The 23,159-nt window shown below is 50.6% G+C and overlaps 2 protein-coding genes across 2 annotated transcripts; one reads left to right on the top strand and one right to left on the bottom strand.

Moving 5' to 3' along the window:
• The first annotated feature begins 13 nt into the window (after window positions 1–13).
• On the top strand, window positions 14–15,299 carry MSLN (mesothelin). The gene is made up of 22 exons (XM_086622358.1): window positions 14–44; window positions 382–453; window positions 3,406–3,536; window positions 4,169–4,290; window positions 4,716–4,887; window positions 5,200–5,415; window positions 5,520–5,690; window positions 6,698–6,844; window positions 6,997–7,046; window positions 7,931–8,051; window positions 8,378–8,463; window positions 8,989–9,118; window positions 9,250–9,440; window positions 10,203–10,293; window positions 10,776–10,887; window positions 11,124–11,308; window positions 11,800–11,946; window positions 12,179–12,312; window positions 12,846–12,973; window positions 13,504–13,598; window positions 14,208–14,397; window positions 14,756–15,299. Exons 2-22 carry the CDS (start codon window positions 384–386, stop codon window positions 14,848–14,850), a joined length of 2,784 nt encoding a protein of 927 aa, XP_086478484.1. The 5' UTR covers window positions 14–44; window positions 382–383; the 3' UTR covers window positions 14,851–15,299.
• A 2,617-nt stretch (window positions 15,300–17,916) lies between these two features.
• Window positions 17,917–22,536, bottom strand: LOC147527574 (mesothelin-like protein). The gene is made up of 12 exons (XM_086622495.1): window positions 22,399–22,536; window positions 22,192–22,277; window positions 21,610–21,736; window positions 21,342–21,532; window positions 21,153–21,243; window positions 20,926–21,070; window positions 20,115–20,299; window positions 19,781–19,936; window positions 19,505–19,638; window positions 19,107–19,240; window positions 18,817–18,917; window positions 17,917–18,582 (listed from the first exon to the last, which is right to left on the bottom strand). Exons 1-12 carry the CDS (start codon window positions 22,534–22,536, stop codon window positions 17,917–17,919), a joined length of 2,154 nt encoding a protein of 717 aa, XP_086478621.1.
• Window positions 22,537–23,159: the final 623 nt, after the last annotated feature.

The raw sequence follows: 23,159 nt of genomic DNA, 5'->3' as shown, positions 1-23,159 counted from the left end.
CCGTCACCCTGCACACGCGGTGCCCGGCGACTGGCGGCTTGGAGGTAAGCCCCACGGTTATCCGGCCAAGTCCAAGCCAGGTTGTGCAACCTCTTCTCCTCCTCTGCCAGAGGGAAACCTGACTTCAGGGCGTTGATAGTGGTGAATCTAGCTTAACTCTGAATTCTCTGCGTGCAACTCCCTGCTTTCCCAGGCATAGCTGACCCTCAACAGCTCTTCATGTGCTTTGGGTCTAGTTTCAGATAGCTTTTGTGAAGGGTGTTGTGTCAGTTTGCTTATGAGACCGTCACCTTTTAACATTCCTGCTCTCGAGTTTGGTTTTGTAATGAAGCATCGTTGATGTCTGATTTTTATTGGCTGAAATAAGGTGATTCCTCACAGGTATGGGCACTCTGAAGACCTTTGCAGAAATGCTGCCTTTACTCCCAGGGCTGGGCGTCCTCCTTTTGGTTGGTGAGTATTACCATGAGGGTGATGGGTGTCCTGGGAGGATGTTCCTTACCAGCAGCTGCAGCTGAGATAATCCTCAAATGGGAAAATTGTGCAGAAAGACTGCGGAACATTACTTTGGTGGTTGCTCTAAATCCCCAGCCTGTAGTTATGCCTGTTTGTTATTGCATCTGTGAACTGAAATATATTAGTTTTTGTAATAAACCGAGTGGAAAGACAAAATGGGAATTTGTTCTCCTCCTGTCGTTGCAGAGCTGTCTGCTCACTGCTCCGTTTGTTGGAGTATCCAGGTGTCTCTGGGAAAGCACTTAAGAAACAATCTTAGCTGAATCTGATTACCTCTATATTCCCCTACTTTCCCTCCATCTGTTTTTTTGGTAGTAAGGATTCCAGAGCAGGATCTTTGTTTCTTTCGGAAAGTGTCAGCGCTTTGTTCTTCCTTCCTTGTCAGATTTGAGATTACATTTGCAATGAATGTTGATGACAATAAAACATGAACTGGTAATTTTACAAACAAACTAATGAGACATCAGCTGGCAAACAGTTACTTAAAGGGACTATCATTTTCTCTGCAGTAGGCTTAGTTAGCAGTACTATAGGAAGGAAAACAAATAAACAGATTTTTTTCTTTATTTCTTTGATTAGGCTGTTGTTGCTGTTCAAAACTGGCCAATATATTGTGGACACCCTGATGAAAATGTGATTTTTCTGATTTTCTATTAACATCCTGTACAAAGAGGGATGTCTTTGTCCAGCAGAAGTACACAGGTGGCTTGTGTGATAGGTTGGGGTCCTCCCTGATCCTGCAGAGTGAGAAGCCACCCTTCCTCTTCCTCCTGCTCCCGGGTGCTTCTGAACACTGCTTTTTCGAGTCAATGGAACAATTTGCATCCTTGGAGTTAAACATAAGCGTAGGAGCTTTCCACGAGCGAAGCCAAAGGGTTTGACTGCATGTTTCCGAGGTCCAGTCCTGAGGTGAGCAGGAAGTGATTTTCACACTGGAAGCAGCCCGGCTGTGTCTCCAAGCAGGGAAGCACGGCCTCAGCGCCAGGCGTTGGCACTGAACTCTTGGTTATGGTTTTGGTTACTCTTTCGGGACTTTCTCTAGGGGTGAAGTTTGTGTCCAGCCTGGAGCAAAGCACTGTATGCTTCCTTTGCCTGTTACTTAGTGACAGTTCTCCATTAATTACGTGATTAAGAAGGTGTAGCAGCTAGTAATCAAAAAAGCTGTTACACTAATTAGGGACTCCTCTTGTCCATCCCTACGAGCTATTTTATAATCCTCTTCCTAATGCAGGTCATTGGGCTGGTGAACACATCCACACCCAGGAAAGCCACTGCCTTCCTCGTCGTCCTCCTCCTCTTCTTCCCCATCACAGTTCAGTGATAAGGGTCTCCCATCCTGTTGATTTCTGTGCCCAAATATCACCATGGGTTTGACTGACACTGCCCCGGGCCAGCTTAGCCCGGTCTCTTAGCCGCATGGTGCAAAGGATCAACAGGAGGTTGCTTCTGTGTTTTGGTTTTGGGGCTCAGCTTCTCCACATTTCCCTGCACGAGTCACTTCTGGCCAAATATTTGTAGATAATGCCAATCCTGACAGTTTTTCCCCCAGAGGAGTGGGAGGGCTGGGAGTCACTGATGGTTTATAGCCATGGAGCAATGGTGCTGACCCTGGGCTCTGCCACACCTCCGTATGCTTGCTGGGCACTACTCAGCACTACTGGTCTGTGGGTCCAGGAGATGAGGCATGGATGGAGGTGATCTCCATAGCCACTTCAGCCTCCTGTCAGCTGTGGTGCCTGGTCCAAAGTCACTGAAGTTGCTGGTGTTCTCCCTGTGGAGAGAGGAGAATGGTGCAGGGTGGACATGCCGTGTGGCGCGGTGGTGAGCGAGGGGCGACTGTGGCAGACAGCTCCGCAGGGCCCTGGTGTCTCACTGTGGGCTGAGGTCCAGCACAGCTGCCCCAGGAGAGGGGTGAAGGTGACAGTGCTGACCAACTGGGTCCCGAGTGTGCCAGTAGAGAAATAAACAGACAAAACCAGCTCTGCAGTGATTCAGTGCTAGCAAATCGTGACAGTCAGCCTGCCAGCTTGCCTCAGGAGCCTCCAACCATTGCCTTATCCTCTTCCTGCCTCTCATTTCATGGAGTACTTGTTGCATTCACTTGTTCTGTCCTGTCAGAAACTAGTGGGAAGTCTCTACCTTCCCCTTTTTTCTGTACACAGGGGATGCTGAGCTCGGCAGGCTCCTAATCTGAAGGAAATAATACTAATGCCAGGGAGATTTGAGTCTGTGCATGTTGTTACTGGTTTCCTAAGCTTGGGTTTCACCACCTTTCCATCTTCATGGTGTTGGTAGGGGAGATGCAAGTTGCCATCAGGAACAATGTAAAAGTTGGGAAACAAGGAGCAAAACAAGTGGAAGGCTTGCACAGACCTGCCAAGAGCCAGCAGTGTCAGATTGACTTCTTTCAGTAAATCCCTGTCAAGCTCCTGGGCAGGACTGGTGTGAGGGCTGTTGTACACTGGTGCTACCTGCATCCTGTGCAGTTCTGCGGCACAGGGGGTTGTAATCCAGTTGAGGACTTAGGAGGAAAAATGTATGAAATACAATACAGGCTTGGCTACGATTGATGTGTTGATGGGGACACTGTAAGAAACAAGTAGAAGCTGCAAAACGAAATTTTAAGGGAGAAAGAAAGAGACTGGTGATGAAATATTTGGAGGACTGTGAAAGAATGAGGCATGTGTCCTGTCCCACGTGCATTTGTAACGTGAATGCACAAACACGGGGATTTGAGCACAAGGTGTGATCAGGGGCACTTAGGGAGCTCCCTGCTGACTGAGTTCTCCGATAGCCTGAAGCCCGTTCCGCATTCAGAAATCTCCAGTCTCCACTGATCTGCTGATACAGTACAAGTCTGTAGTTTTATGGTGTCTGCCTGTTTTGCAGGATCAAACCAAAAATGCTACAGTGCAGCTGTTCCGGGTCTGAATTCCACTGCTTGGTTTGAAAATTATCTTGGATCCTTTTTGGAGCATGCTACTGTTGAAGACCTGCAGCTTTTTGGCGACGAACCAACAGTAAGTGCAGGCTCATCATGGCGATGAAGAGCATACAGTGTGCAAAATACTCTGTGCCTGGGAGGTTGTCTTCCTGCCCTGACCAAAATTCATGGAGATGCTGCTAGCAGGAACATTTATCTTGTTTATTTATGGTGAACAGTCCCTTTGGTTCTTATTTTTATCTCCATCGTGATTTCCTCTGATAAGAGGCACTTGCACAGAGTCGGTTTCACATAGGTAATTTTGCAGAAAGCAAACTGGAGTCAATACGAGGAGCAAACCCAAACTTTATCTCAGGACTAGACCGACGTCTGAGCCCAGTTTGGTGAATGACTGCACCAGGCCTGCGTGTGCAAGCGGTGCTGTGGGGCAGGGCCATGTCCCTCAGCAGCTCTCCCACCCTTGTGCCTTACAGTAGTCATAGAGAGGCTTACAGGCCCCTTGGAGTGCAAAGATAAATAAAACAATGTCCCAGTGTATTACTTGAAAGCAAAAAAAAAAATTAATTTCCTTAGACCTTTAAAGCCAGGTGAAAAAACCCTTGTTGCTTGAAGTGAGGTTTGTTCAAACTGTCCCAAGTGACTGGCAGGATTTAAGTATCGATCTAAATTTTTTTTTTTTTTTTTTTCCCCTTATGTCAACAACCTCAGCTTCAAAAGTTTGCCAGGGATCCAGTCACCATACAGATGATCAGCAACCTCACCTTGCTCCGGGAGACGGCTGTGTACTATACCTCACTACTGACCTCTGGACCTGGTTTTCCCTTATCAAGGTACAGGACCTGACCTGACTTCCTACCCAACTTACGATTAGCGTGGTACCATGACTTAGCAAAAGCTTGCTCGGTGGTGATTCTGATGGCTGCTTCCTTTAAAGCATATTTCTTTTCCTCACATCATTACATTGCACTTGATCTTGGGGAGGTCCAGACCACAAGTTCCATATCTTGGGAAATGACTGTCATGCAGTGCCAGCCACCAGCTAATGACCAACAGCGCATCTTGCATGCTTTTGCAGTTTTGCATGACACAGCAGTGCTTGCTCTCTGTAAACAGGAGCATCAGCATTGTTAGAGCTAAAATGAATTAGGGGGAAACATGCTCTGGAGAAGAGCATCCATTGGAAAAAGAGGAAAGATCTGACAGAGCCACTGTCTTACCATACTGGCAACCTCTCCTCCTTGTCTCCCACCTGCAGTCTCCCAGACAGATTTGTTTGCTACTTGAGCCCCTCAGCAGTGAGCAACCTGACCAGAGAAGAGGCTTTGACCTTGGCCCAGAGGATCAGTAGGAACTGCCCGTTGAACCTGACACACAGAGAAATAACTAGAGAGAGAGCTCCCTCGTCCCTGACAACAGAGGAACTGCAGGTAATCTCCAGTCCAGTCCTGCCACTCAGTTCTTCATTCACCTGGACAAAATCCCTGAGGGTTGAGGATTCAACTCTGATGTTTCCTCTTACGAACACTCCTGTAGGTAATCTTGCTTTTTTTGTTGTGTCGTCTGGCTGGTGTTCATAATCTGAAAATTCTCAGTGGTTGAGGCAGTCCATCAACAGGCTTCACCATGCAAGTCTGAGACAGAAAGTCCAGTGATTTAAGACATCTAAAGGCTGTAGGATCCAATGGGCTCACGTCATTGCTCCTCTGACTTGCTTTTCTGTCTGTGTGGGACCTTTTCAGGTTGCATCCTCTTTGGTGAAGAAGTTTGAGCACTTCCCTCCTGCGATCCTGCATGCGTTGGGCCAGGCTGCAGTTGGGCTGTCCATATCCGACATCAGAAACGGCATCAGCGATAAAGACCTTGAAGCATCTATTCCTGCCCTGGGTGAAGTTCGTGGCTGGAATGCTGAGCAGTCCAGCACTATTATCAACAAACTGCTCAGCTCTGGCTATCAGGTACAAAGGATAAGGTTCACAAATGCACCTCACACCTGGTATAGCTGGCTGCCAGCAAACGTTTGGCCCTTCATGTACTCATCCCTGCGTGCATTGTCTTTCAGATCCTGGATGGACAGAGCCTGGCAAAGCTAGGGAGCTTGGTGGCTGGCCTCAACAGCAGCACACTTCGAAGTCTGTCTCCAGAAGTGATCTTGGAAGCCATTAAGTTGCCTGAGTTTGTTCAGCAAATTATGACCCTGCCCCCTGCTCTGAAAATGACATTTGTGGAAAAGGTGAAGTTGTTTTTTCCTTCGGGCGTCATAAATTAGCAAAGCTCCAGTGACTCACAGCTAAGAACACTGCTTACCTGGGGCCAGGCATTGACACACACCTGCACACCCAGCCAGCATTCCCCTGGGGGTATTTGTCACTGCTGAGCAGAATGTGCAGCAGGACAAGCATCTCAGGTCCCTATCACTGTGCCTGTTTAGATGTCCTTGGCAGCCAGCCACTGTGTCCTGCCAAGCCTCTTGGGGGCAAGGGCAGAAGAGACAGTTGTTTTACAGGGTGGTCCTAGAAACTACTCCCTACTGACTTAAAAAGATGCTTTCAGAGGAAGGATATTGTCATGGTTTGAAGTGAGAACATGTAAGAAGTGAAGGTGGCTTAGGAAGTCCCTTTTAGGATAGATTGATCCTTCAGCAATGCACGTTTTATCTCCCCATGTGATTGTGTAGAATTTGGACGCCTCTTTGCCTCTTTCATGCCATGACTTTAGCCTTCAAGTTGCATGTGTAGCATTCAAGTTTGCTGTTACTCATCCTCCCTCTGGTAGGAAAGAGTCTGACCTGTGCTTGGCCCTGCCTATGGCATGTCCTGGGTCAACAGGGCTGCAGGGGCTCTGTGAGGAGCATCAGGGAAATAAAATCTCACTCACCACAGGATTGTTCTGCACTGTGCCTTCAGCAAGTTGAGATCTTGTTTGGGTTGGCAGAGAGGAAATACTTGTCCCTCCTCTCTGGCCAGTTAAACATTTTCAGGGCTTAAAACCAGGAGGTGGGAAACTGATGAGACCGAATCGTTCCCGTTCATCAGGACCCCAGGTGTTAGCTCCAAGCAGCTCTTGTAGCCTGATGGATGTGTTAAACAGGAAATATTTCATAGTGTTAGGTCTCTAAGAAATGCCCAGATGATCAGCAGGGGAATTTGCCTGGCTTCTTTCCAGTTCATCATTTCTTCTCCAGCAATTGTTTATTTTAGCCACAGTGTTTGAATGATATGTTTGGGGTTTTTTTTAAAGATTTCCTCCAGTGTAGGCCACCCTGCTGACCTGGTTAAATACATCCCTGATGCTCTGGCCGGTTACATTCCAAAATCATTGCTTGTTTTTGGGGAAGAGAAGCCCAATATTCAGGATCTCAACAGTAAAATGTGGACTCGAGAACAGGTAATATGCTTGTGGCTTGTGTCCTTTTTACCCCTCAGTGTCAGCCTTGGACTTGACAGAGCTACGAGTCCGCTCTGCAATCTGTCTGAAAATACAGGTGAAAGTTGCAGAAGAGCATGGTAAACCACTGACCCTCTGGCTTTGCTTCACAGGCTGCCATGTTTTTCAGTGATGTGATAAAGACAGAGCCTGACTTCAGCAGGTAGCGTTTTTCTTCTCTCCTTCCATTCCCTGTGTTTGTGTTTGCTTTGATTGCAATTTCTGTGTTTCTTTTGCCACGTATGGCAGACCCACCGTGTTCAATCTGCAGCAACAGATGGGAAACACCATGCAAACCCAAACACAGGCATGTAGCATCAAGATTTACCAGGGTGTCAGCTGCAAAATGTACCCATCAGCCACACTTTTTTCTAAAATGATGCTGCTGGCTCAGACTGCACCTGGAACCTTGTTTCTGACTGCCTCCGTGGAAGGTGTTTCTGATGGGAGAATACATCAGTTTTCCACAGTGCTGTTCCAGGGATTAAGTTTAGAGGGACTGATATATGTCTTTTGTCAGCCCTTGTATCTGAGACGAAAAATTACGAAAGCCGTGATATATATCTGGAAAAACAATGGAGTCGACGTCAGTGTCCTGCTGATTTCACAATAAAAGCTTTTCCAAACAGAAAGGAATTAAAGTTTTAGGGACTTCTCCCTGAGCTCTCCCAGGCTGTGCAAACCACGTTCAGTGGTGAGGACCTGCACAGCTCCGTTTCACTTTCAACATGTGGTATGTACTGAAAGCACGGGGAGGAGACTGATCTTGGAAATCAGGATAGAGCAACACTACTCGGGGTGGAGGTCCCTGCGTTTCTACTACCAGTACAAGTATCCAGATCATGGTTGTTTGACCAGTGACGGCTTCTTCATCTCCCACATTGGTCAAGACTAGCAATTTTGAAGGAATGGAGTTTGGAGAGCGTTAAGCTTTGAGAATGGGGGAGGTTTATGCTTGCTGGCTTTGTCGTCATATACGTGGGAGATCAGTGCAGAATTTCCTCCTGAAGTTCTTGCCCCTCTGCTTTGCTTTCTGCAAATGTTCAGGCTTTCCCAGTCAGTCCTCCAAGGCTTCACTTGTGCAGCTGCCAATGAGATGGAAGCAGAAAGACTTCAGGAGCTGGCCCAAGTCATGAAGAAGAAGAATGTCAAGCTAGGTGAAGACCAGGTCAGTTCCTGTGTTTCGAAATGCCACGTTTGATGTTGTCATGAAGGTAGCAGGGAGGATTGTTCAGCAAGAACAAAAACACTTCACCTTAAGGGACTAGAACAAATGTAACTGGTCCTCAGTCTCCATCCCACAATTCCGAATTTCCCTGAAGAAAGGAGAAGTCAAAACCCAGTTGGCTAGGTTTCTCAGTAACCAAAATCTCTGATTTCCGTTTTTTGTTTTTTCTTACTTTGGAGTAGAGTAAAATCCTTTTATGTGTTTTACTTTTTCCTACGTTTTCATGCTGTTTTCTTTCTTTGATGGAAACTGTGGTGTCCTTTTAGCTGAGTTGCTTAGTGAAGATGGTGACACTGCATGGAATTCCTAAGGATTTGGATAGCTATCCTGAAGATCTGTTGCTGTTTTTAAGGTAACTAAACCTTATGATGTGTATTCCAAGCTTGTTCAGGACTCCTTACAGGGAGAAAAAAAAAATACAGATTGCAGAAAGCTTTCAAAAGGGTTTTAAGGTCCTTTCAGATTCAACCATCCATCATATTAATGTAAACAGTATGAAGCTCTTTTGAAATATATCTATTTGGATATGAAGCCAGTAGGTGATTTTAGTACTTTCTGGCCTCTGTGAACCTGCTTTTCCCTTAAAATGTCAAAGAAAATAGACAGTAGAGTGGATTTCTCTGTTCCAGTAGCTACTCTCTGTGGTTCTGTATTTAAATACTGAACAATTTTAAACTGAGTCTCACAATAGATTCCTTAAGGTGAAAGTGAATTTTTAAAAAATGTAGACTAGGATCTTTTGGAAGAATAACTGCATAGAGTTTAGTCTGTGGATATGGAAGATGTTATATTGGACACGGTGTATGTCGAACAGCCTTGAACCTGACCAGCTGTTTGATATCACTCACTGGATTTCATGGAGTATTTGTCTTTCTAGTCCTTCAGACTATGCAGCAACAGGAAGCTGTAGGCAGTACTTCACTAAAATTGGGAAAGCAAATCTTGATGTTCTGCAAAGAGAGTCGTCTCAGCGGAAGCAGCTGCTCTTGGAAGCTTTAGCATGTTTGGTACGTGATCAGGGGACAGCTCTGCACAAACCTGGGGAGAACTTGGGCTTGTCAGCTGCCCACAGGAGCAAGAATGCTCTTCTCCAGTGGCATCCAGTTCTATTTAACACTTCTGTCCTGCATTATTTCAGAAAATTCCTGGAACACAAGTAAACGAGGAAAATGCAGAGATTCTGGGACGTCTGCTCTGTGACCTGGGTGGAGAATACATTAGAAATTCTGGTGGGAATTTGCTGAAGCAATTAAGCAAGTGTGAATCTTTCCTGCCTGATCAAGAAGAGGCTGTTAGGAGTGTCATCAGCAGTGGTAACACTACATTTGGGTATGGATTTTTCTTCTGGGCATCAGCAAAACAGTTGCCTTAACCAAAACTATTGTCCTACTAAGACTTGATCGAACTCCAGACAACCAGCGTGATCAAGAACTTGAATAATGAGTTGATTTTGAATTTCAGATTGAGCCTTCTACATTGGTTTATTTGAACTTCTTTCAGCTGAAAGGTTTGGCTGGAATTCCACTGAAAAAATACATTGTCACTTCTGTGTCTCACCTGCTCTAGTTATAAAAGCCTTTCCTCTGGTCTATTTTTCATTAACCCAACTTCTCTGAGGCTGTCCTGATGCACACAGGTGGGCTCTGGCTGTTTGTCAGCCACTGCCTTCAGAAAACATTCTGTTTCTACCTGTCAAACTGACACATACGTGATAAATCCCTGACTGTATCTACCAGAGGCATTGTCCAGGGAGGCAAAATATTTTCCCTTCCTGGGTCGAATGCCTTGACATCTTGGCACTGAATTGGGTGGTAGTAAGCAATAGATGCTCTGTGTTTCATGCTTAAGAAAATCATGTCTTTGTTAAATGCTGTTTTCCCATCCAGCTGCCCTTATTCATGGTACTGACAATTGCTCCTGCTCTGGAGGAATGAAGTTTTGTGTAACAGGAAGTGATCGAGAATTTTTAGGATTTAAATCTTGCATTTCCTTAACTTCAAATGTTACAAGGACATAATCCTGGCAGCTTTTCAGGTGTGGCTTTTTTTTGTTGTTCTTTGAAAGCTGATCCCTGCTAATTTTTGTATGCAGGCCTCCTGTAGCGTGGTCAGCATTCACCTTGAATGAGCTCAGTGGGTTGATTCCTGTGTTCGATCACAGCATCTTGCAGAAGATTCCCAAGGTGGGTTATTCATAGGGGTGTGGGGAGTTTGGGAAGCACTCCTAGATCCTGCAGTGTGGAAGAAATATGATGGAGGTGGTTCAGCCAGTATGTTTTCAGTAGTGTTTTCATTTAGAAGTGTGGTGCCCAAGGGGATGGATGGTCTGTGAGAAGTGAGGGCTGATCAAGCTGACAGCCTGGAACTGCAAATCCAGATCACTGTCATCCTCTTGGAAGAGTACCAGGGGTGGAATGCCATAGTAACCATACACAATGCTTTGTGAGGAGGTAAAATCATTTATGGGACATGGGATATGATCAAGTTTAAGCATTTAGAAATTTGCTTTTGGCTTACCAAGGAAAGATCTCTAGGCTTATAGCAACAGGTCTGCTGCCCATAGTACCTTAACAATGAGGTTTCTTGGCTGTGTGAGTAGCAAGTTGTTATGCTGGTGGTATGCCCAAGATTGCAATATCCCTCTGATGAAACATTTTCCTTGCAGAATGCCTTAACTCTTTGGCTGAAAAACTTCGCCCATGATTCACCTCTGTCAAGGGAACAGCTGGCCACCATTGTTGAAGAACTCCTGCCTACTAGGCATAAGCGTGCTGATGGTATGGGAGTTTTTTCTAATTCATAGTGACAGCATCACCCCTGGTGTCAGGGCCGACCCTAGTGCTTGTGGATCTCCCTAAATGTGTGTGAGCTGAACTATGAAACACTTGGTGGCAGGTCACCCAGGAGGAGAGTGGTACCACAATTGCGTACGTGTCCATCTCTAGCAAGGGAGCATTCAAAGCGTGAAGGAAAAGGATTTAACCCTGAGCACATTTGATAATTGCTTCAACAGGTTGCCCATCTGACAAGCAGATAACAGAGACAGTTCTTAATGATGATTTGATGCCTATTTACTACTCACCTGAGGAGTTACATGCTTGCCTGAAGAACGTCTCTCTGGAGAATCACCTCTCTCAGATACTAACCTACGCCTTCACCGTTCAGCAATTAGCTGTGCTGAAGAGGAATCTGGATGAGGTAATACTGGGTTGAAGAATGTCAAATTAATCTACTGATGAGATTGCTCAGGGACTTGTCCAGTTGAGTTTAAGTATCTACAAGGACTGAGACTCCGTCTGTCTGGGCTCCTCTTCCAGTGTTTGACCACCTTTACTGGGAAAATATGGATTTCTTAATATCTAATCAGAATTTTCATTGCCTGTTGGCCTTTATCTGTTCACTGTGCACCTCTGAGAAGAGTGTGGCTTCATCCTTCCTATAGTCTCCCATTAGGTAGTTGAAGACAATAATAAAGTCCTTGCTTAGTCTTCTCTTCTTCAGACTAAAAAACCCAGCTCCCTCAGTCCTGCAGAAAAAGGACCGATGAGCTCATGGAATCTCACTGGCTTTGGTTTCTTATTCCTTGCAGATCTTTTGGACTTTTTCACATTAATTTTGCAAAGAGCATAAAGACATAAGCGCAGGCATGATAATGAGTGTTCACAGCAATAACAACAGTCTTTCCACAGACTTATCCTGATGGATATCCTCAAAGCCTGCTGCCCAAGCTGGGCCCCCTCATTTCTTTCATCACGCCTGGGGATGTTTCCAAATGGAAGATAACTTCAGCTGACACGCTGGCTGGCTTGCTAAAAAATCAGCCCCCTGATGATCAGGTAGGAATTTGGGTTTGATTTCCTGCCCATGTTTGCCTCCTGGTTTGGGAGCTGCTGGTCTAGGACTAGCTTAGTGGGTTCAAAGATGATTGGCCTGGCCTTGAGGTCCAAACAAATAGATGTGTAATGATCCAATTTTCTTTTTGTAATTATCGCATTTGTTTTTCTTTTGAGAATGAAAATATAAATTCTGACTCAAGTTAACTTTTGAAAAAAATTTCTTTTTTCCTAGGCTTCTGCAATAATTAGACGATATCTTGACTTGGGAAATGCCTTGAATGCCACTGCACTGAATGCCATTGGCACAAAATACGTGTGCCTTCTAAACACAACTGAGTTGAATATGATAGACTCCAACAGCTTGAAGTGAGTCAAATATTGTGATGCTCTTGGCTTCTTGCAAAAGCACTTTCCTATCAGCAAGTGCATTTGCCTTTTCTCTCCACTCAGTGAAGGGAAATCTGGGAAGCAGCTTAGTACCCGCTCTGAGTGCGGGTTTGAAAGCCTGCTGTTCTCCATCCTGCCAGGAAAGGCTCAGATTTGCAATCAGCTCTCTTCAGTGCAGCTCAGCTGACTGATATGGTCTGCATGCGTGCTTTTATCTAGAGGCCAGAGAGAGTTAATTAAATTTAATTTAAATTCCTTTGAAAGACTGCTAAATGAAAGTCATTAGCTACGTCTTGCAAACACATAAACTTCCCATCACAACTTCGAAGACACATCATTTTGAGCAGGAGACTGAGCCATTATTTTTTTCTCTCAGCTTCTCTCTCTATCTGCTGGGAAGAGGGGTCACCTGTCCTATGTAGAGGATCCCAGAGAGACACTCAGAATAGTTCAAAATTGATTCAGGTTGAAAATAAAAACTTTTCTCTCCCTAAATCTTCATTTTTCTGCAGACTGGCATCTCTGAATCCTTCGGACTGCTCGCAGCTGACTAAAGAAATCTTATATGCTAAAGCAAAACGTGCTTTCTCAGACCAGCGCCGTTCGCCTGCTTACTATGAGCTCATTGAACCCTATCTCGGTGTGTAACAGCACAGTGTGGTGTGGGGAAAGAGAGAGGAACCTGAACAGTCTTTTCCAACTTGTAGATGGCATAAAATGTTCTTGAGATATTTTGTACCTGACTTAACGTTGCCCAAACCAAGTGTCAGACTGTCACAGGGAAAATCAAACTCATGACTTCAGGGATGGATAAGATCTGCCAGATCCATGAGAAATCAAGCTGCTGCTGCTTAATGCTTATCCCAGCCCTTCTCCATGTCACAAACCATAGATTTTTCCCTGTTAAGCCAAGAATTTATTCACATCCTGAGCAAACTCTTCTTACACCTCTGTCTAGCATCAGGTATTGTCACAGATTGGTTTAGTGGCCAACACAATAATACCTCCCAGCAAAACGAAGTATATTTTGCAGTTGGAACTCACTGTTAGCAGCCCCAGCCTAATAAATTTTGGATACATCATTATAGCTCTAGCTTATACAGATACACAACACTGCTTGTTTGAGGGCTGTCCTCCATCCTTGGATACACTTTCTCTTTTTGCTTCCAGGAGGTGCTCCTAGTGTGGATCTCAAAGTTTTAAGCAAGGACAACGTGAACATGAAAGTTACTACTTTTGTGAAGTTGAGAAGAGACTCTTTGATGGTGAGCTGAATCTTGAAATTGTTTGTCTCCTTGCATTTGTGTTATGCTGTGTAGTTGGGTTTGGTCGCATTGTCCATTGGTGTAAATCAGGAGTCACTCTATCAAATTCAGAATGATGCTAGACCAGTAGAAAGTGGAGAACCAGCCCGAAACTTCTTTAAAAATGTAATTTGGAATTGTACATGAATACTAAGCCAGTCTTACTGGGGAATTTCTTCAGACCAGGCTCTCATAGCAGCAGTGGCAGGAGCAGGGGACGGGCATCCACTAGACTACGGTTCACAGCTACGTGACAAATCTTCCAACAAGAGTGTTCACAGTAATGTCATCATTTGGGAAGAAAGCCCAGTGATTTGGGCAAGGACTGGACCCCCCACTTGAATGTAGGAGGCTTGTCATCAGGGGACAGGAGAAATAGCCTTTCAGGAACCATCGTGTTCATTCCCCTAATCTAAGGGAAGGCTGTCCCAGTTGAAACCACTCACTAGAAATTTGTCTTCCTTGTTCTTCACACTTCTGCTAATAGAAACCTCATCGGTCCCTTGGTCAGAGGTATTATTTCCGTTCCTGCACTTACGTCTGTAATTCTTGCTCTCCGATTTCTCCTAGAGCCTGACGCCTTCCGAGGTTCAGGGCTTGCTGGGCATCAATCTGGGTGATCTGAAGAAATGGCAGAACAAGTCTCCCATCCGGGAGTGGATCTTAAGGCAGAAACAGTCAGAGCTGAATAAACTGCACGTTGGGCTCACTGGGGGAACGCAAGAAGGCTACATCAACATCATCACGCCCCGAGCTCAGCGTACGTACTACGTTAGGATCTCTCATTGCTGCCTTTTGCAAGCAAAGTGCTTTCAGTTGTCTGCAAAGGAGGGGTGGGTGCACCAAGCTCAAGCAAGCAGTGGCCTTGGGCAGCGCTGGCCAACAGCTCTGCTCTGCTCCCAGCAGTGCTTGTGCCAAGGCCCTGGAAAGTCCTGCTGGCTGCTCCTGCTGGGAGCAGAGACTGTTGGTCTGGGCCACGGCGGGCCCCTTCCTGTGGCACTTGTCGCTGCAATAGTTAGAAAGCGAAAGATCTTCCCTGGATGTGACATAAAGAGGCATGCTCCCCCATGGGAGAACGCTTCAATCGTTGATTTCTTTGCCTCTCTCTTTTTCTCTAGCTCCATCCTCAGCCTCTCCAGGTGCTGTGGCCATGACGCTCCACCTCCTGCCTGCTCTGCTTACCAGTTTCCTGATGATGTCAGTCTTGTCTTGAAAATCTTCCCTCAGGAGAAGGCAAGATGAGGGGGACCAGCCCGTGACCTGCTCCGAGGCCCGTTGGGGACAGCCACACCTGGGGGTGAGGGGCTCTGTGCTAGCTGGCAACTGTTATGCAGCCCAGGGTTCACTTTTAGGTACTTTTGTCTTTCAAATTACTCGAAAAAGAACAGTGTTCTGTCTGAAGGGAAGATTCAGCCCGTTCAGAGCAGGATCTTTGCTTTTGTACAGACCAACCCGGGGAAGCCCCAGCCACGTTACTGCAGCACAAATGGTGTCAATATTTTACTGCGCAGCCCTGCTGGGTGTAAGGGTGAGGAAACGGGCTGTTCTGCCTGTTAACGATTCTGTTTCTCAAAGAGCCTCGTCTCCTGACACTGCCAAGACCTCGGGGTGGGAGTGAAGTTTTCCGTCTGATTGTAACTATGTAATGGAACTAAGTAAAAAATGCCAGAAGCAAACTGATGAGTTGCTGTTGTCTTCTCTTCATTCAGACTGCCCACACCTTCCTGTCTCCCCATTTTTCCCCAGGAGGAGAGCCTGCATGCATGTAAATGTTTGTTGTCCATGCTTTACAGAAAAAGAATGTCCTCTGCTGCAGACTTCGGGGTGGCAAGGGGCACTTGCCCACTGCCTGTGTCTCGTGGTGCCGGGGCACGAGCTAAGGGTTGGAGAGAGCCCGATGTAGGAAAGACGGTCTGTGTTTTTAACAGCGTTGGTCCCCTCATAGAAATCATGGAATTACAGAATGGTTTGGGTTGGGAGGGACCCCAAAGATCATCCAGTTCCAACCCCCCTGCCATGGGCAGGGACACCCTCCACTACACCAGGTTGCCCAAAGCCTCATCCAGCCTGGCCCTGAACACTTCCAGGGATGGGGCAGCCACAGCTTCTCTGGGCAACCTGTTCCAGAGCCTCACCACCCTCAGAGGGAAGAAATTCTTCCTTATATCTAGTCTTAATCTGCCCTCTTTCATTCTAAAGCCATTGCCCCTTGTCCTGTCAGTACACGCTCTTGTAAAAAGTCCTTCTCCAGCTTTCCTGTGGGCCCCCTTTCAGTGCTGGAAGGGTACTTGCACAAATCTTGGTTTGTTTCTTCGTGCCTTCACTCACTCTCAACAAATGACATGGAAGAACCTCCTCAGCTTGTGGAGAACGAGACTAGTAAGTGGGAGATCTGCAAGTTGGAGAGAGAAATGCTCTCTTGTAGGAGAGCTGTTGGAGGAGGAGCCACTAGGTATTGAAGAAAGTCAGAACAAAAGAAGCGAAAACTGTTTGATTTAAGCTAGCTAGAAAAACTACAGTGCAAAGCACTAAACGCATCGAAGAACACATTGGATTAGGAAAAAAAAAAGTTGATTGATGTTTTATTATATAGCATTGCAACAGTAATCAGGATAAACCATCTTCAGTTAATCATCCCCTGGCTAGGCTTGGCGTAGTTTGAACAAATCTTGGTCAAAAATCTCGTAAGTTCATTAAAGAAGTCAAATGCAAGTCGGTGGCTCTCTGAGCTTTCAGACTGTGGTGCTGGCCACGTTCTGCTTCTCTTGCAACGGCCAGAAACTCAAGTCCCTGAGTTGTCCCAGTGTTTCAGCAGATCCCCGTGGGACTGCTTAGAACTAAAACACCAGTCAGTGTTGAGTGAAGCTGGCGGAACTGGGCCGGCTGTCAGCATTCATGCACTGCGAGACCAGTCAATATTCCTCATAACTGGATTATTCAGAGCAACTAACTAGTAAGTACCTGCGGGGCTTCTTTAGGCTGGAAAAAGATCTGTCCTCCTTTCACTGCCCAGCCTCAAAAACAATAAGCAAATTCCGTGCTGGTACCAAATGGACAAACTCCTGGATTGTTGCTTTTCAGCAGGGAATTTGCCAGCACCCTTGTTTTGCAGGGATAAAGGAGGGATCCAGGGAGCACGGTGCCGGCGGTGTCAGAGAAGCGCTCGCAGCAGTGAGCTTCCCACGGCTGCAGTCAGTACGTGCAGGAGGCAGGAGGAGAGCCTGGATCCTGATCCTAGGGACAGAACACAGGTGAGAAAGGGTTGGATTATCCAGGCAAACGGCATGCGTGAGCTGTCGGAGCTGCTTTGGGATTCAGGTATCCCAGAGGATCGCACCAGCCAGGACAGCCCTTGTCTGCCTTTTGGGGCATTCCTGCCGTTCCTGCACCTCGGGCACTGACCTGCACCCGTCGTAAGTGTCACCTGGCCGTGAACAGCCGGCGGGACCGAGTCTTTCCTTTCTCCAGCATAAAGCAGGAGTAAATCTGTTGGAGTCACTAAAGCTGCGGATGTAGCTCTGTCAGGACAGAGGACTTGAGATTTCGGGGTTTTTACAGCGCTGCCTGTTCAGAAACCCCGTGTGCCGCTAAAATAGGGAAGGGCCTCGTGAAAAATAGTGCTTTGGTGTTAATGACGTCACTCCGGCTTTCTGCCGAGCGGTTGAGGGGTGCTGCCTGCTCGGAAGGTGACGAGACAACTTCAGGTGACCTCGCTGGGGTTGAGAGCTCAGGGGATCTGCAGCATCCTCCGGATCCAGGGCTGTAACGCCCAGCAGAGACATGTCGCTGCCCGTCCAGCCAGCGACTGCCTGGGATTTCTTGTGGGCAGCAGCACACACCGTGGGACTGGATCCAGTCAGGAACAAGGTGGATCAGCTACTGAGTGTCAGTGAAGACTTCTGCCTCGCCATCAGTTCCTAAGCCTTTCCCTACTCCAAACATTCACACCTTACCAGCTTCAGGCTGCAGGTTGATGTATCCACTGGATGTTGGTCTCGGTGGCTCTGGCATGCCCACAGGTGTGTCTTTGGTGGTCTCACTGCTGGTGTTGGTGGAAGAGGGGCTCAGAAATGCTGGAGGGGCACCAGTCTTGCAAGCCAATGTTGTAGTCTTGGCTGTTGAGGAGACGACACTCTTTTGGGTGGAGACGGTGGAGTTGGGAATCGGGGTGGGCTTGTGGGGAGGGGGGTTCGTTTCTGTGGCTGTGGTGGCAGCGGGTGCAGAGGTGGAGTTGGGGATGAGGGTGCTGGGAGCGTTGTGGGTGCTCGGGGCGACGGTGTTATGGGTGGCAGGAGCAGGGCTGATGGTACCCCCAGGTGCTGGGGGGGTTCCTGGACACCAGTGGGGTGCTGGTGTTGAGAGTGGTAACAATACTAGTGCTGGTGGTGGCCCTTTGTGTGGGAGCAGGGGGTGGGAGGGAGCTGGGAGCGGTGGCCTTGGGGTGGACAGTGGCCAGGATGGTGGTGAGGAGGGGGACAGTGGGGGAGGTGGCCTTGTTTGAGGTGGCAGGCTGGTGGATGGAGCACGGGACGATGGGGCCGGTGGTCGGAGCAGGTCGGGCGGTGGAGGTGGCAGCGGGACTCCTGGCAGCACTGGGCACAGCAGTGCGGGTGCGTGGGGGGGTGCTGTTAGGGGGGGTCAGGCCGGTAGCATTCGGGGTGGGGGCCTCGGGGGGGCTGGTATGTGAACTTGTGGTAGGGAGGCTGCTCGTGGCAATAGGCGTGGGGACGGTGGTGGGCATGGAGGTGATACTGGCCGAGGCGGTGGGGTGAGGAGGGGTGGCCGTCTCCGCTGTCCCCCCTTGCAGGCCGATTCCCAGGGTACAGTCCAGTTCCCGCTGGGACTGGCCCTTCACCCAGCGCATCACCGAGGTCTCGTTTTCGGCTTCCTTCAGGTAAGGCAGGTTTTCCCCGAGCAAATGTTTCACGTCCGTGACACTGAGTTTCTGCAACACACGTACAACAACGTGTCCGTGTGCATCCGCGCGCCCGGCATCGCCACAAAGCGCTTTTCCAAACGAGACTGCAGAGCAAGCAATAACCTCCAAAAGAAAACTTAAAAAGGTGAAAAAATAAGGGGTTTGGTGATCTGATGGGGCTGTGGTCTGGAACCTCACTGCTTGGCCCCCAACTGGCCCTGTCCTTCAGCAGGGAAGAGCAGCAGCGTGCCAGGGATGTACCTGCAGTTCCTCGGGATTCAGGCCAAGGAAGGTGTCAATGTCCATGTCTATGGCCACACCAGCTGCAGCCAAATCCTTCAGGTCCTTTGCCAGAGCTCCACCTTAAAGAAAGCGTGTGGGGCACCTAGGCACGTGTGGGGCACCTAGGCACGTGCAAACACTTCCAACGCCTTCGAAGGGGTTCTAGGGACTGCTAGACGTGTCTCTGGCATGGCCAAACCCTCCTGGCCGAGGAAGAGGTATCCATGCTCCGTCGTCATGGGAAGGAGGGTGAAGGCTGAAACACCTACCCAGGTACGGCCAAATCCGGCAATAATAGGTGCTGGTGGTGCCAGCCTGGCCAGCAAAGGCCTCCTGGGCTTTTCTGTAGAGCTGGTCCTTCTTGGTTTGGGAGCAACAAGAGATGTTTAATCGTCCAGCAGTCCTGGGGAAGGGGGGGGGTCGCAGGTTAGAGCCGGGGACACCACCCCGTACCACAGCTAAAGCCCTTTTCTTGGCAGGGGGAGGTGAGTGGTCCAGCCCTGCCCACGGTGCTGGTGGCTCAGGAAGGGGCTGGGAGCGGGACGCAGCCATCCCGCTGTGCTGCCTGCCAGTGGGCAGAGCCAAAACGGAGGTGGGGGTCTGCCATCCCACCACCGCTTCCCAGGGGCCTCGCAGGACTGAAAAACATCCCTAAAAGGTGGCTTACCTGATTGCTTCTGGAGGTATTTGCTCGATCTGCTCCTCCTGGAGGTTACACAGGTGCCTTCCACCGATTTTCTGAAGCAAGGGGCCAGTCAAGGTGCCCCCCAGGGCCAGGTACCTGCTGAGCAGCTGCTGGACCTGGGAAGCACGGTTTGCGTGGTTGCACGCAGGCAGGGAAGGAAGGTGTTCCGGGAATAAACACGTGTGGGTTGCAAAACCACCGTGGCATGCTCAGGCAATGCCTCTGCCCGCAGCCGGGCGCGGGCACTGAACGGTTTACCTGGGCAGCCCCCCACTTGCCATCCGAGGGGTCCAGCAGGGCCGAGAGTGTCTCGCTGGAGGTCAGTGGCCACAGGCTGATCTCCCCCGCCGTGTACTGGCGAGCCAGCGGCCCCAGCAGCTTCAACTGCTCCTCTGGCATCCCCGATGGGTAAATCTGCAGTGCCAGGCCAGCGGGGCACAGGAGAGGGTCAGGGAAGGGAAAAGAAGGCAGAAACGGGCACAAAGGACCCGCTCGGGTGCCTTCATCCCCGCAGCCGGTGGCGCCTGTCCCCGGAGCGTGCCCATGCTAACGGGGGGCTGCGCGGGGGCTCCTGCCCTGTGTCACCCGTCACCTGCTCCAGCTTTTTTTTCACGACGTGGAGGTACTCCACGGTGAGCGGCTGCTCCAGCAGAGCCTCCAGGTTCGTTTTTACAACCTCGTCGCTCAGGCAGAGGTCGAACTGCTCGCTGGTGTCGTAGTTGATGAGCAAGAAGGGGTCGGAGACGGTGCTGGCCGTGATGGGGCCGGGCAGGCAGCCTGCGGGCAGGTGGGTGCATCAGGCAGCTGCTGCTCCCTGCTCCCGCTGGGCGCTGCTCCGACCGTGGGACCCAGAGCCCTCAGGAAAGCCCCGGTGAACCATCAGGGAATGGCAAATGACGATTAGGGGATGGCAAATCAACCTCCACCCACTGGGTCCCCGACCCACAAAGGCACCTTATTTGCTTTCATTCCTTAGGAGTTATTCCTGAATAACCCGCTGATGTTTCCGCAGCCCACGTGCGCTTTGTCCTGTTTAAAACCACCTGAAGACGCTCCGGTGAGGTGAACCCTTCCCATGTCACCCACATGAGCATCCTCTGGTCTGCAGCATCCTCCCCTGCTGCTGCCCCTGCCTGGGAGTTTTCTCCCCCTCCAGCTCCTTCCCGGCTGCTGCTGCCACATTCCTGCTCCCAGGTAAGAGCGAACAGCCCAGCATGCCATAAGGAAGGACATTTCCCCCATTTCCCCAGTTAAATTACGGGATCCCACAGCTTTCTGCCCAGTCCTGCCTCCCTCCCCAGGGGCACCCACATGCCATCCAGCCCAGAGGCATTTTTCCCCCCCCCAGGAGCTCTGAACTGATCCGGACTGGCCACGGGGAAGAGAAAAAGGGGAACACTCACGGTCCGCGCTGCGCTTCAGCCTGGGGTGAGACGGAGCCGACGCTGCTGCGAAGGCCCTGAGGAGGGTCAGGGACTGCTCCCGCTGGGAACGCCGCTGGCTGCTGTAGGCGGCCGCGATGCTCCTGCCGAAAGCCTGGCGTGCTGCCTGCCGGGGGGCGGAGGGGCTGAGTCCTCCGGGCTAGCCCGGCTCACGGGCAACTCGCCCCCACATCCCAGGAGGGGCTCACCTCGGGCACCGAGCTCAGCGTGCTCTGGTTCAAAGCCAGTACGAGCGGCCCCAGATTTTGCAGAGTCTGTAAATCCCAGCTGGAAGGAGCCCTGTGGCCGTGGGAAGAAGGACCAGCTCAGCACCCTCACGGGCACGCCGTCCCTCCTGCGCGTCGCCCACCCCCGTGAGAGCAGCCGGAGCCCCTCACCCATACGCCGTGCGACCCTCCAGCAGCACCGCGTTGAGGGCGTCCCGCTGGGGCCCCGACAGCGCCGGGCACAGCTTCAGGTTCTCCAGGATGCCTGGGGCCGATGCCGTGATGGTCTCGGGCTCCATGTCGCACACCAGTGCCCCGAGGCTGCCAAGCTGCTCCGGGCGCAGGCGGCTGCTCCGCACCCCCTGGGAGAGACGACCCGTCCCTCGCACCGACACCCGGGGAGGGCTGGGGGGGACCCCCCGACTCAGCCCCCACTCACCAGGCAGCCCAGCGCCCCACGCAGCAGCCCCGTCCGCCGCACTGAGCCCCTGGGCAGCAGGTCCAGGTTCCCTCGGGAGGCTCGGGCGTAAAATGCTGCGCAGGTCTCGCCGCCCACCTTGGCCAAGCTGCGGGGAGGAAGAGTCAGCGGGGTGGGGAGGAGCGGGGACGAAGGGCTCATTGTGTCCGGGCAGGAGATCTTTAATGGTTTTTGTTGGGGTGGCATGGGGAGAGTCATTTTAAATGGTTGTTCCCTTCTGAGGAATAAGCTGCTGAGCTTCACGGGGCTGGGGGGTCCCATCTTACCCGGGGGATGATGCCTTGGGCACGGGCTGGGGGCTGCCTGGCCCCATGCGCCCCACGCCATGGGCTCAGCCTTGGAGAGGAGCAGGGAGAGGAGGGGACTGGGGGGCTGCAGGGCTTCAAACGCCCCGAGCGGGTCTGAAGGTGCCAGTGGATGCAGGGCATTTCCACAACACTTCTCCCACCCAGAGCCGCGGGGTGTGCCAGGGCCATGCCAGCAGGCGCTGCGTGGTGGGATTTGGCACCAAACCCACAGCCGCGCGCTGCGCTCCGTACTCACTCAAAGAAGAGCAGCAGGTCCGGCGGGTACCTGCCGAAATCGGCCGTCAGGTTCTTGGCAGCGAGCAGCCTGGCCAGGCAGGACAGCTGGGCACAGAGAGGCTTTGCTTGACAATGCCAACACGGTGAGAGCCCCTTTTCCCTGGCACCCCTGTCTCCCCATGCCCCATCGGGCTCTGTGGGGGCCGTGACCCCCACCCATGCCCACCTGGGCACCGCTCAGCTCCGCTGTTTTGTTTTGCAGTCCCTGGGCGAACGCGAGGATGGCAGTGGTGGGCAGGTCGCTGGCCGGGACGCACGGGAAACCTTGCGGGAGCGTGGCCGGGACGCTGCGTTGGGAGGGCATGGTTGTGTCTCACCATCAGCTTTAGCTCCCCAACAGCCCGTGGAGGACAAACCTGCACGTTCCCTCGGGAAATCCCCCTTCGCCCTGACCGTGTGGTAAGTGGGAATAACACGGGGTGTCATGAAAACGTCCCCCAGTCCCAGTGCCGTGGTGGTGCCGAAGGTGATGCCCTGCAGCCACGAGGGTGCCCGTCCCCATGGTGGGTGGTGGCAGAGGTACCTGCCATACCTTGGGCTTTGGGTGGGGGAGAAACCAGCAGAGCCTGGATTTCGGCTCGGGGGTGGCTCCTGTTGCTTCTGCGTCAGCCCCGTAAAGGGAAGGAAATTCCTGGTGTGTTTGTGCTACAACAAAAGCCACTGCAGCCGAAATCCCAGCCCCGGCGCTGGCACCGGAACCGGCTGCGCAAGGCTCTAAATCCAGCCCGAGCGACCTGTCACAGCGGCTGTGACACGGAGGTGGGGAGAAATGGAACACCCACCCGTGCCCCCCAGCCCCCCATGTGCCAGAGCCCCCGGCTGGGCTGGTACTTACTGGGCACATTGTGCGGTGGCAGACAGGACGGCTCCGACGATCAGGGTGGCCTGGGGAGGAGGATGGGGGGATGCTCAGCCGCAGTGAGTGAT

The sequence above is a fragment of the Tauraco erythrolophus genome, chromosome 17 (assembly GCF_009769465.1).
Source record: "Tauraco erythrolophus isolate bTauEry1 chromosome 17, bTauEry1.pri, whole genome shotgun sequence".
Taxonomy (NCBI): domain Eukaryota; kingdom Metazoa; phylum Chordata; class Aves; order Musophagiformes; family Musophagidae; genus Tauraco; species Tauraco erythrolophus.
Note: the sequence above shows the minus strand (reverse complement) of the source record. Positions and strands in the feature narration are given on the sequence as shown.